The 13,494-nt window shown below is 39.1% G+C and overlaps 1 protein-coding gene across 6 annotated transcripts in view; it reads right to left on the bottom strand.

Moving 5' to 3' along the window:
* Positions 1–13,494, bottom strand: part of RAPGEF2 (Rap guanine nucleotide exchange factor 2) — a 244,588-nt gene that overhangs the window by 38,867 nt on the left and 192,227 nt on the right. For all 6 annotated transcript variants that reach the window (XM_029234931.1, XM_029234929.1, XM_029234930.1 and 3 more), the window contains 2 exons: positions 6,332–6,509; positions 223–359 (listed from right to left, as the gene is read on the bottom strand). In XM_029234931.1, the coding sequence (XP_029090764.1) occupies positions 223–359; positions 6,332–6,509 (315 nt within the window). The remainder of the gene's footprint in view (positions 1–222; positions 360–6,331; positions 6,510–13,494) is intronic.

Below are 13,494 nucleotides of genomic sequence, written 5' to 3'. Positions count from 1 at the left end.
TGTTTCTACGAGTATCATCTGGAATACCGCAAATAATAGAAAATAAAATAATGAACTTGGAAGACTCTGACACAACGAGTGCATCGTAATTCCCGAATGATTGAAACTTATTGTTGCCCATGGTTTGTAAGGAGGAAAGAAGAAGAATGGGGTTTTTGTTCATTTGCTGCATCGAGCGAGGCTCACATAGAGACGTTATAAGTGGCAGAAGTATTTCCTAACCTCTTCACCGTTGTTTAACACGATGGTCCCGGCTCTTTCCACCACTGCAAACACCATCACAGCACAGAGCTCCCGCCTCACCGACATCGTCATGTTGGCAAAAGCCGGCAGCTGGTGCATGAATTCAAGGAGTTGTTCTGAAAAGCAGAAGGCGTGTGAAAAAATGACAACTATTTCCCAAAACAAGCATTCAGAAAGAATGCTCTATGGCTCTTTCTTTTTAAATGTCCTACAATTCTGCCTGGTGAACAGTACAAAGACTTTAAATTATCTTCAGCACACGTTGAATTTCTTGCAGGTACACGAAGAATTCTGTCACTGTGGAAATGGTGACATTTCCTTGTTGATTCAGCAGCAACAGGACACAGTGCAATTCAAATTCCAGTGGGAATGAAGAAATTAATAAACTTCAAATGGGGAATTTCTATTGAAAATGAGCTGTGATCTTATTAAGGCTTATTAAGGGATGAAACGATAAGCTGAAATGAAACAGAGCTCTGACAATTCTCTAGAAAAGTCAGTAGGTCCATTCCGGTGCCTCTGGGGCGAGTGGATGCCCAAAACACACAGCAGAAACAACCACCTTCACTCTAAAGATACTCCAGGATTTAGAAACCAGGGAATATTTTCTGTGGGTCAGACAAATCCATAAAAAGTAATCCATTAGCAAGTTTACAACATTATATGATAAAGGCGAATGAAAATGGATATATTATCTCTGATCCCACAGATTGACGAAAACAAAGTTTGCTCACTCTTCCTATGGGCAATGCTGTGGACAAACAGCTTCTTCTTGGTAAGAACTCCTTACTAAGTTCTTTCCTCACTCCTCACCATGGCTGTAAGTGATGCGTGGTTTCTTTTTCATTTCACAGGGAGGAAACCGTGTGGCTCAAAGGCATACAATTAGGAAGTGGCAGTGACACGATTCAGGACTGTGTGTCTCCATGCTCAGGCTGGACATCACAGGTGGTGATAAAGACCACAGGGCGTGTGTCAGCCTGTGAACACTTACTAGCTGAATTACTCTGGGGAAGATGATTCATTTCCTTAAGGCGTGTTTCTCTCATTTGGAAAAGAATAAGATAATACCCACCTTCACTGGACAGTTCTGAGGATCAAAAGGAATGAAGATGATAAAGTCCTTAGCAGAGAGTAGATATGCAATACATGGGAACTGCTGTTATTACCATTATTATTATATTCATGGTATTGTTCAAACTTTTGGCTAAGTAAAAATGCTACTACATTTTTCTTGTCCGCACATAATGACACTGTCCCTGTGCTCATTCCTGCTGTCTATTAGGATTTAGTGACAAGTTTTATGTTGTTGGATATAGTCTGTTAATTGCAAAAACAATGTATAATGTAAAGATATGTTCTGTGAAAACATTACTTTTCCACAAGGTCAGACTAGGTGGTGTTTTCTGGTCCAGCTTGGTAACGTCTGTTCTGCTTAGACCCTACGTCATCCCTCCTGTACAAGACTTTTCATTACGGGGGTGGCTCTGGTAATCAGAAAGAATAACAGTGATACGTGGTACCCAGGGATTCTGTCCAACAAGACAGCGCTCTTCAACTTGACCCAGACCGATGGGTCAGGACATCAATTTACTGTTGCAACCAGCATTTTTAAAAGAGTAGGAGCGAGAGTATCAAAGTGCATCAGTTACAGAAAGAATAAGTTCTGGGGAGTGAAACTTTCATTTCTGGAATGAGAAGATGTGTTTGTGTCCTGTCATAAAATATGTTTATGCCTGAGGGCAGCTATAAGGCAATTCTGAATAGCACCGCAAGAGATGACCCACACCTACTAACTGTGGGAGGTGGGACTCAGTGTTTTACAAATGCACTGGCTCTTTGACATGAAACATAAAGGCAAATGAACAAATCATGGTCCTCTGGCTGGCACATCCCCGTTAGTTCTGCTGTTACCAACCAGCCTCTGTTCTCTTTGGCTATCACACCCCACACCCCTCACTGTAAGGTATTAAAATACTACTATAGGTATTAGAACACACATTTCATTTTTTTCCTCTCCTAGTAAGAGCTAAATTTCCTTGGACAAGCAGAGATGCACGCTCTTAAGAAAAATATGAGACCAGAAATTAACTGTCAGAAATGTTCTAAATTTAACATGTTTAGACAGTAATAAAAGTCAAATTACCACCACACACGATAGGAGAATATGAAACGCATGAATATGAAGTATAAAACGTATCCACTAATATTGCAGCAATGATGTGAAGTGCCTGCACGGACATCTGTCTTGCTTTCTCGCAGTTTCCTACTCCATTAGTGGGTCATGAAATCAATTTGTGATATGTGAGTAGTGATTAACATTAAAAGATACAACAGAATAGAAAATATCTGTGTATCACATATAAGGATAAATAATAAAGGAGACAGAGAAGATAGAGTAATAGTAAATGTATATAATTCTCCAGGCTCAGTTGAAAAATTAAAAATAAACAAACACTTAACCAGACAACATCCAAGTATTTTTAAAACTCTCAAAGACTCAATAATGGTATCACTGGTTTTGTGATAGCTTCTATTCTATCGTGTATTACACTGGAGGACTACAGCAATTAAAAAAAATAAAGAATTTATATCACCAATCTTTAAAAAAATAATAAATATAAAATGGAAGCATTTGACTACAGCAGCTCAACATAAACCCTGATGATGCCCCAGGAAGCACACAGAGTTACAGGGATTATGTCAGCCAAGAATTCAGAGCGCGGAATGAGTACTGAGATAGTTCCCAGGACGTATGGAGAGAAGCAGTGTGGAAGGGAGAAACAGGACAGCTTTATTCTACACGGCTTGGAAGAATCTGTCTGAATAATACATTAATGTGATCTATCTTACTTTGTTAGGAAAGAAATATTCCTGTTTATGAAAAATATTAGACATTCAAAAAAACTTTTTTCTAGTCAATGTAACACAAAGAAAAGTTAAATAATCAACTTACAGACACCAGAAGCTTTAGTCAATTCAGAAAATTCTTATCTTATTGCTTTGGTTTAATTTTATATAAGAAATAATTAATATTAAGATTTTTTAAAAAAAACCTGTGGATTTGTATGTGTGTGTGGTACACCAAGCGGGGAAAAAAAAAAGGAATTCTTTGAAAGGGGTCAAAGTAGTTCTCTACCTTAATGTGTGAAGGCCTCAAAACCAAAAATATTAAATTTGGAACCATTCAATAATTGAGTACCTACAGAGTTACGAGTTGAAGCGCAAAAATCAATAATGTCCCTTTCTTCAAAGTACTGAAACAAAGGTATACCCAAGAATCTGTGGGAACCCAAAGGGAAATTTTTTAATTCCTGCAGTTTTAAAAACATGATTAAATGTTAGCAATTTTTAAAAATTTAGTTATTTATTTTTGGCCGCGTTGGGTCTTCGTTGCTGTGCACGGGCTTTCTCTAGTTGCGGCAAGCGGGGACTACTCTTCATTGCGGTGTGCCGGCTTCTCATTGTGGTGGCTTCTCTTGTTGCAGAGCACGGGGTCTAGGCGCGTGGGCTTCCGTAGTTGTGGCATGCAGGCTCAGTAGTTGTGGCTTGCAGGCTCTAGAGTGCGGGCTCAGTAGTCGTGGCGCACGGGCTTAGTTCCTCCGTGGCATGTGGGATCTTCCCAGACCAGGGCTCGAACCCATGTCCCCTGCATTGGCAGGCGGATTCTTAACCACTGCACCACTAGGAAGTCCCTAGACCTTATCTTTCGTGATAATGATTTACTATTTTAAATAAAAATGTATTTGATAGGAGCATGCATCTGAGTTATCACTGTTTACAAGCGTATTGGCAGTATTCAACTGTAAGTAATTCATCCAGAGATCATATCAACAAGCACACTAAAAAAAAAAAATAGTGTGTTCATTTGTAGGAATCAGCATAGCTCTTGCTTTCTAGAAATTCTGAGAGAGAAAACTTCTCAGATATGAAGTGAAAGTCTTAAATTTCCAAGAATAACATGCTACATGTATTTGCATAATCATAATTTTCTTCCATAACGATACTAACATGAGCATACTCAAAAAAGGATAACCTCCATGTCACTCTGTTCGTAAGCAGTGTTCAATCTAATTTTTTAAAAACCCTATGAGCAAGGATTCTTAAGATGGGAAACCAAACACACTTCCAATTTCATTCTCTCTTTAAAACTACAATAAAGCGATTTTGAAAAAGAAGTAGGATCTTGAAGTCAAACGTATGGTTGCCAAAGGGGAAACATAGGAGGGAGGGATACATTGGGAGACTGGGATTGACACACACACACACACACACACACACACACACACACACACTACTGTATATAAAATGGATAACAAATAAGGCCCTGCTGTACAGCACAGGGAACTCTACTCAGTACTCTGTAATGGCCTATACGGGAAAAGAATCTGAAAAAGAGTGAACATACGTACATGTGTAACTGATTCACTTTGCTGTGCACCTGAAACTAACGCAACATTGTAAGTCAAATATACTCCAATAAAAAGTTTTTTAAAAATGAAAAAGAAGCGGGCAAGGACAAAGAGAATAAGGGAGTGGAATAAATTTTGGACAACGGAAATCAGATGAACGTGTGGTATCAGTCTGGAGGAAGCTAAACCCTACGTCTTCAGGGATGCAACAGGACCACTTCACTTCATGCTGCGGAAGCCTCAGAAGACTTGTGACTAAGAGCACTTCAGGACCGGGGAGTGGACCAGGTGGAGGAGGGAGTGGGCTAACCTGAGGAGGGACAGGGATGGGCATGTGAGAAGCAGCTACGTCCTTTCCTCCAACAGAAATCTAGAGGTTAATGCCCCCGGAAGGGTGACGGCAGAGGCACTTCTGTGCTGGGGGTGCAGGCACGGCTGGCTTCCCACCACCTCCTTTGGGTCTGAACTTCTAAAAGGGCGTTGACAGTCCTTCCTTCCTAAAACAGCCCCCTGTTCGCTGCACTCCCCGAAATATCTCCCCCACTTTATTCCTCAGACCCCAGCAGGACCAGGGCTCCCTGTTTTGTTCCCACTGGTCTGCCAGGACCTAGGAAACCCTCAGTCCACACAAGGCGCTCAGTCACATCCGCCGATGACCGAATGCTCACTCCACACAGCAGTCATCTCTAAAGAGCTAGCGATTCCTATCAATGGCTTTAGTTATACTTTAGATACCTAATCCAAGGTTCTGGTTTTCCATCTTTAATTCCCTAGCATACGTGCAGTGCTTAAACGGTACCAGGGCCTCCTCATACATGATATTGGCTCCCTTAAAACACAAGCAACCGGCCACTCACATACGATGATGCCCAATCTGTCCTATATCTAATCCCACTAGACCCAGTTCCTTGAATTTCTTTCAAATACATATTGGCCCAAAAAGAGCCGACGGTGTGGAAGAGCAGACAATCAGATTCCAGAACTACGGGGCAGAGATGCTCTCAGAGGAAGCTGCTCTCACTGCCCCCGGCATCTAAGGAAGGAGCAGGGCCCATCAGGCAGGCATGAATGCTACAGCACCATTACACAGTCAACTGTTACTCTGACGGCAAAGCCGGGTAAAGGCGACCCCGGGGAAGGAAAAAGTGGACACAAAGCCACTTAGACTCTTAACCTTAGGGCGCACTTAAAGCCTCAACCCCCAGGTTCACGCGGGGCTCACTTGACATTCTGCTCTCTTCTTCCCCTGAGGCTCACCTTCCTACGGAACCAGAGAAGAAGAAAAGTCATTTGCATGACGGTTTTCCCGACCACCACCCGACTGATGTTCTCACAAAGAAAAACTCGAGCTTCCTAGAAATAGTGCGCGCAAGACGATTAATAGAAGTAATAATGTTTGGAAGACTATATTTATTTTTTTTGTCCGAGAGTAAGCTAAGGAACGGCTCGTGTGGAAGGGTTTTATTAGCAACTTTTATTAGCTGTAGTCTCCTGAAGCTATGGCCTGAGTAAAATTAATTGTTTCAAAAATGTTTTCAACAACAAATGCCAAGGAACACTGACTGATACATTAATGACCTTTCAGAGCCTACTATTCTTGGGCTCCGTTGTATTACACAGTCTTACCTCTGAATTCTTTAAATTGCTATGAGATTCGTTTTCTCGCCCAGACTTACCGATGTCATCGTCTGTCCTGTCGATGGGGTCTTTCTCCAGGCAGTCTCGCACGATGTCCCTGCTCATCAGAGGGTCCGAGGCTCTCTCGATGTCCTCTTCGTCGTCATCATCTTCAGAGTCCACTGCTGTCTCCGGTAACCCACTCAGGTCCATCTCACCAGCCTCACTTTCTGTGGCCTTAAAACAGACCCCAAATAAATAGATAGATGTATAGACAGACAGACAGACCAACTTTCTTAAGGAAATCTTTTGTGCCCAAAAGAAATAAAAACAAGTCTAGTTCGAAATATTGTTTTTTCTCATATTAACTTTCCATAACTAAGTTACACGTATTCAGTGTTAACAAACAGTCATGCACTAGGCACTACAGAAAAGAATTACTTCAACAAAATATGAGTGATTTTTATCACTGCTGGAATTTGTGGTTAGGATTAATGACTATCAGTAATTCTGATTACCTGTCATACGGCATTTGAAACACAGCAGAATAAGAAAAAGACAGTATCTGTTTTCACTCCATTTTTCAAAGAGAATGGCTTAAGCTAAGAGCTTAAGGGTGACAATTAATTCTGCACAATTCCTTCCCCCAAAGAACAGGTGTAGACTTATTAATGCCAAGAAGACTGAACCACTTCTCTCTTATTAGACGGTCTTTGTGAAAAAGTGAATCCCAAATCAAAGGTAACCTGATAACTACGCAAACAAAACATTAATAATTACTTTGATGACCCCAGTGTCCACTCTCCAACTATACATCACCAAAGGTGTGAAAGACCCTACATGCCTGTAGGTGACACAGTCTTTCTTCCCATTCCTCGTGTGTGCAGCACAAACCAAATTTCAAGTAATCAAGATCAAGAAAGAATGAGGCAAACGTAAAATTAGCTCAGGAACGTCTGAAGGAACCAGGTATAACAGGAATGAAGAGAAGGAAGGAAGTCTAAGTATGCTACTGTCTTTATTCATAGCTGCAAATCTGTAGCTACGCTCTAGTGCTGAAAAAAATGTTAAATAAATGCAATGACCCAATCTCTTAAATTTTTTAGAATTTGTCTTTAATTCTGGAAAGAGACTCCAAGGCCTGTTATGGTTCTGTGATTAAAAACAAATATTTAGTCCGAATCAAGAGTCACAAGTTTCAAAATGGTCTCTTCTGTTGAGCTATCTCAAGTACAGATGCGCTATCCTTTCTAGGCTATTCTATATGCTTTTGTAATGATCATCTCAACGATCACGTGCTATGTATCATACTGGCCTCACTTGACACATGTGCCCAGAATTTACTAACTGCTTAAGCACACTAAGAATGAGCACAATTAAATATCAACTATATCCATTTTGAACATCACAAACGCGGTTTTCCAGATAAAACAGTAAACGCTTAGAAACGCTTTGCTGTAAAACTATTAATTTTGTAGAAGACATAAAGTTTACCAACTTCAAATAACTCACAGTCCACATGATTTTCAAAGACAATAAAGACAGCTTATTTTTAAGAATAGGCAAATACAGATTAAAATAAATAAATGAAAGATGAAAATATAAAACGCTGAACCTAATAACAGAAGGCCAACACCAAATACTGACAGTGTGCCAGGAACTCTGCTCTAAGTGCCTCACATGCATTTAACTTGTTTAACCCTTCAACAGTCCTATGAAGTAAGTCACTGACTTTTACTATTCTCCAAACATATAGGTAAAAAGAAATTATTTCTCCAAGATCATGTTGCTGGTAATTGTGGAATCAAGAACAGAGCCAGGAATTCCAGCTCCAGTCATAACTACAACCTAACCTGCCTCTTTGTAAGAGATACTTAACACATGAGTGCAGCTTATAGAAGGATCTATACTTTTTCTACCATTTAGTTTAAATCAATGTTTAAAGAATAAATTGTATTATTTTTTTAAGAACACATATATATATTTGCTTGTTTTGGCTGCTCTGGGTCTTAGTGGCGGCATGCGGGATCTTCGCTGCCGCATGTGGACTTCTTAGGTGCGGCACGCAAACTCCTAGTTGTGGGACGCACGCAGGATCTAGTTACCTGACCACGGATTGAACCTGGGCCCCCTGCATTGGGAGCATGGAGCCTTACCCACTGGACCACCAGGGAAGTCCCATATTATTTTCTTATCAACAAAGTTTCAGCTTTCTGAAGTCTTGGTTTATATCATAGAATATTTAATTCTACATTTTGAAGCAATACAAGTACGTGTTAATACTTTCTGAAGTTTAACAAAAAGAATTTTAATCACATTTCAGTTCCTTACGTACGATTTCCTGAACATACATTACGCCATACATTATAAGAATTATCACACATTATAAGAAAAACCTATGGGGAAAATAATTGAAGACGGAATACCTAATGAAGACAGCATGAGTGAAAATGGAAAGTCTAACCTCTACAAAAGCTCTTTCAGCAGTGGCCTTAGTGAATACTGCTGCTTGGGTAGGACCACGGTGAGCAGAGATGCTCCAGGTGGGACAGCAACACGGCCTTGCAGCCAAGGCCAGAGAGTTAATTAATTGTGGCACAGTCAGCAGCGCACCTCTCATTTATGGTTTTTTAAAAAACTGAAGTATAGTTGATTTACAATGTTGTGTTAGTTTCTGGTGGACAGCAAAGTGATTCAGTTATACATATACATGCATGTTCTTTTTCATATTGTTTTCCATGATGGTGTATTACAGGATGTTGAGTATAGTTGCCTGTGCTCTACAGTAGGACCTTGTTGTTACCTATTTTATACACAGCAGTGTGTATCTGCTCATATCTCTAACTTAAATCGTCTCTAGATTCCAGAATGACACTGAAACAGCACTGGATGTGATACGGTATGCCAAGGCTGTGAGCAGAGAAACTAGGCCAATATTATTGTTATCACCACCTTATTTCTAACGCCTACAAATGTGACATTTTGCTAATGGTTGCTATGAGTACATTTTCACCTCAGTTTCATCTTAACCTCAAAGATTATTATTCGTCACCTTATATTTTCAAAGATACAATCGGTCCTCTATATCCACATTCTTTAATATTAGCCTAGAGTAAAGAGGCACTACTGAAGATAAAAATAAGAACAAAACACTTTTAAGTAATATAGCGATATAACTTAAGGTTTTTCTTAACTTTTAAACATCTAACATATGGTAAGAGATGAAAGATATATTTTACACCATCCCAAATAAATCATTCCTATCATTTAAATGAATGATATTTAAGTCTTAAATAGAACAAAAAGGTTTTCCAATGTGAGTTGGATTAATCTCTCCAAAACTGAACCCGCCACCCCATCTGTGTAAACGATCATTAGTTGTTTTCTATTCCTGTTATGTGTATTCCATTGCTTAAGAAACTATTCATAAAATAACATTTATGAAACCAGTAACTTAGAAGATTATTTTTATTTAAAATAAATACCCATGTTTTAGAGGCACAAATGTAGAATACAAACGTATGGACACCAAGGGGGGAAAGCAGGGGGGTGGTGGTGGGTGGGATGAACTGGGAGGTTGGGATTGACATATATACACGAATATGTATAAAACAGATAACTAATAAGAACCTGCTGTATTAAAAAAATAAAATAAAATTCAAAATAAAATAAAATACCCATTTTTATTTTAAAATACTACAGAATTCCTTTTAATAATACATCTTAAATAGAACTCAATGAACAAGTTTTTGGGAATCTACTAATTTCGTGAACCACGAGACCCTTGGAGGCTGAGTGGAGTCCAAGGTTTAGTGAGCACTGACTGGTCTACGGCGGGTGGGGAGAGGGCTAAACTTGAGTGCGCGGAACCTGGGACTCACTGCATTTACATCCGCTGAATGAACAGACAAAGCAGAGGTTAGTGGTTCAAATCTGAGCTCTAGCATTCATCGAGAGGCTTTATCAAAGTCGCTGATCCTCTGTAGACCCAGTTTTGTCACCAGGAAGCTGGAGTTACATTTCACCATGCACAGGATTGTTCTTGCATCGAATATGGGGAAAGAAAGCCAGTTACAGGCCACATTAAAGTCCCTTCCTCAAGGGGACACGTTTCCACCTCTGTGCCGGCACCCCTCTACCCCAGCAATGAGCCTTGCACGCAATTTACACTGGCAGAATTTGCCAACCCCCCCCCCAACACTCTGTTAAATATCCCAACCCCTTACACACTGTAAAAATTTCCCTCAGGCTAACTGCACCCATTAAGTTCTGGCTACACGGCTCACACGATAATTATAAACACAGTGATTCTATATTGAATGACTACTGTGTATCTAGCACTACATTTGATGCTTTTAGTACATAATAATCTTCATATCAATTCAGCAAATTAGGATTATTACCACTATTTTCCAGATGAGAAAACACGAAGGGAAACTAACTAAATTGTTCAAAACGAAACAAAACCTAGTAATTGTGCCGGGACTCAAAATCGGGTCCAACCAACACAAACTACTAAATACTTTGCACTATAATACTTCACCCAGTTTTCCAAACAGACTGTCTTCATAAAGAAAATAGTTAAAATATAATAAAGTAATAAAATGTGTCTTGCTTTGCTAAGTCATAAAACATAAAATTTACATTTGTATATAAACATAAAACACTTGCTATTTTCTAGTTTCCTCCAAAGTACAATATTACTGAGATAATGCTAGACTTTAAACCCTTTCATTCTCAATAAAGATATGCACACACTTTATATTTAAAAGGTATGTGGGTAATTTGGGATTAACATACACACATTATTATATATAAAATAGGTAACAAGGACCTACTATATAGCACAGGGAACTATACTCAGTATTTTGAAATAACCTATAATGGAAAAGAACCTGAAAAAGAATATACATATATAACTGAATCGCATTGCTGTACACTTGAAACTAACACAATATTGTAAATTAACTGTACTTCAATAAAAAATAAATAAAAGGTATAGAACAATGTCATTTAGGCAAAGAACTCCTGTTCTAAATTAATTTACCTTCCACATATATAACATAACATAGATTTAGGTGCACATTACAGCTAAATAGTATTATTCTCAAAAAAACTATTAATATTCTCAGATCAATGCTGAAAGCTCTATGATTTATTTAAATAAAAAGGGACTAAATATAGTTTGTTATTATGAATACAGTTCTTAAAACCAGTTTATTTGGCATTTTTAAGGATATCAAGTAAATGAAGAAACTGAGGAAATATTAAATGCCATAAAGCGCCAGTGAAGTGTTAATTTAAAAAAAAAACAATGTAACTACTACACGTTTATCATTAAGTACTTAAAAATCATTTATGAAAAAACTTCTTGCCTATTAAATATCCCACACCCACACATATCCCCATGTTTAGGAGGGCTGCTTTATAAGTAATCTTGAAACAAACTTTGTGCAGAATTTCAAACATGCGTATGTAACCCAAATAGCACCTGAGTCAGACCCTGATATAAATTTAGGCTAGAAATTTATGGTGAAGGCTAACGCTGATGCTAATTTAACTGAGACAACAAAGTGAGTAGGCACTGCAGACAAAGCCATATATATGCATAAACTATGAAAATATATTTGGAAATAAGTATAATGCTTGCATTAAATCCAGTTTGTGTATCATAATTTATGCTCTTCCTAATTTTACACTAGGAATTTTTTTTTAAATTTCAATATAGGATTTACCTAAAAGAGAAGAACAATTCTTTACAGCTTTTAATGTAAATTGTTAGGTTTCTTTCCAAAAGCTACAATCCTAACAGGTGTAAGAATGTCTATCTACAAATATTTATTATAAGTAAGAAAGTCTGTGCTAATTTGATAGGAAAAATAGTGTCATATTTAAATCCTCATATACTCAATTACTTATGTCTTAAATATTTATTTAAGGTATAGACACGTGCATGTTCTCTTCTGCAAATTACCTACCCTTGTCCTTTGAATATCGTTATGCTATGAGTGAAGTATTTTTCTTATAATTTGCGTAAGTGAGTTAAAAGTCTGACTTTAAATCTTTGTCTCAATTGCTCTTTTAATTATTAAAAGTTTTGATCATTCATTACACCATTAAGAGTTTGCTAACTCCTGGGAATCCCCCGGCGGTCCAGCGGTTAGGATTCGGCACTTTCATTGCTGTGGGCTCAGGTTCGATCCCTGGTTGGGGAACTAAGATCCCACATGCCCTGCGGAGCAGCCGTAAGTAAGTAAAGTAAAGTAAGTAAGTAAGTAAATAAATAAATACTTTCCAAAAAAGAAAAAAAAAAGTTTGCTAACTCTTTATCTGGAATTTAATCTTAATTATGATATGAAGTATGGTCATTAAAGTGGGCCCCCCTCCCGCAAAGACCATTTACTGAATAATCCATCACTTCATTGATTTGAGGTTTCCTCTATTACATACTGCATGCTTACACGTGAATTTCGTTTTGCTTGAACTCTGTTCCATCAGTCTGCCTATTTTCGTAGTTGTTTCCAGTCCACCCAAGTCACTGCTCTGATAATCACGCCATTTAACCAGGACCTTACCGTGACTGGAAATTGCATTGTCTCGTGTCACCAGCTTAGGCATTCTGCTTTCTGTCACCAGTAGCCTCCCGCTTTTCAGCTTGCTTTCATTGCCTTCCAAGGCAGCCCTTTTTCAAACAAGCGTGTTCCTCAGTCTTCCAGGCTCTCTGAGCTTCGTGCCTGGCTCTCACACTCCAGCTTCTGCCCCCTAGTCTAACACCACAGTCCCATTCCTTCCACGCGTCTTTCCTGAAGGCCTACGACTTCCTGGCCCTATTCCAGGCTCTAGAGAGCAGACGAAGACAAGAAGAGAAGTCCCTGTCTCTTGAAGCAGTCATGCTGGGGGACAAACCTAACTTAGAAAGCGACAATCACTTCAATTAAAGTCTAAAAGACCAGCCAGGGACGGGACCAACATGTAGGACCTGCGTTTCAAAGGGTAAGAAGGGAAGAACTCTCTGAGAAAGCGGTCCTTGGAAACGAAGGCCGAAAGGGATCAATGAAGGCCGAAAAGGAGAGAAAATTCTGGACAGAAGGCCTGCAAAAACAAAGCCCTGCGTTACAAGGAGCCTGGCATGCTGTGCTGCTCCGTCTGTCTTTCCACTACGCTCCTTGAATAAAGAGGCGGTCCTGGGGGAAGCCAAATCTTTGCTTTCTTTGTGCTCACT

This window comes from Monodon monoceros, unplaced genomic scaffold, assembly GCF_005190385.1.
Source record: "Monodon monoceros isolate NGI ecotype Baffin Bay Population unplaced genomic scaffold, NGI_Narwhal_1 Super_Scaffold_20, whole genome shotgun sequence".
Lineage (NCBI taxonomy): Eukaryota > Metazoa > Chordata > Mammalia > Artiodactyla > Monodontidae > Monodon > Monodon monoceros.
Note: the sequence above shows the minus strand (reverse complement) of the source record. Positions and strands in the feature narration are given on the sequence as shown.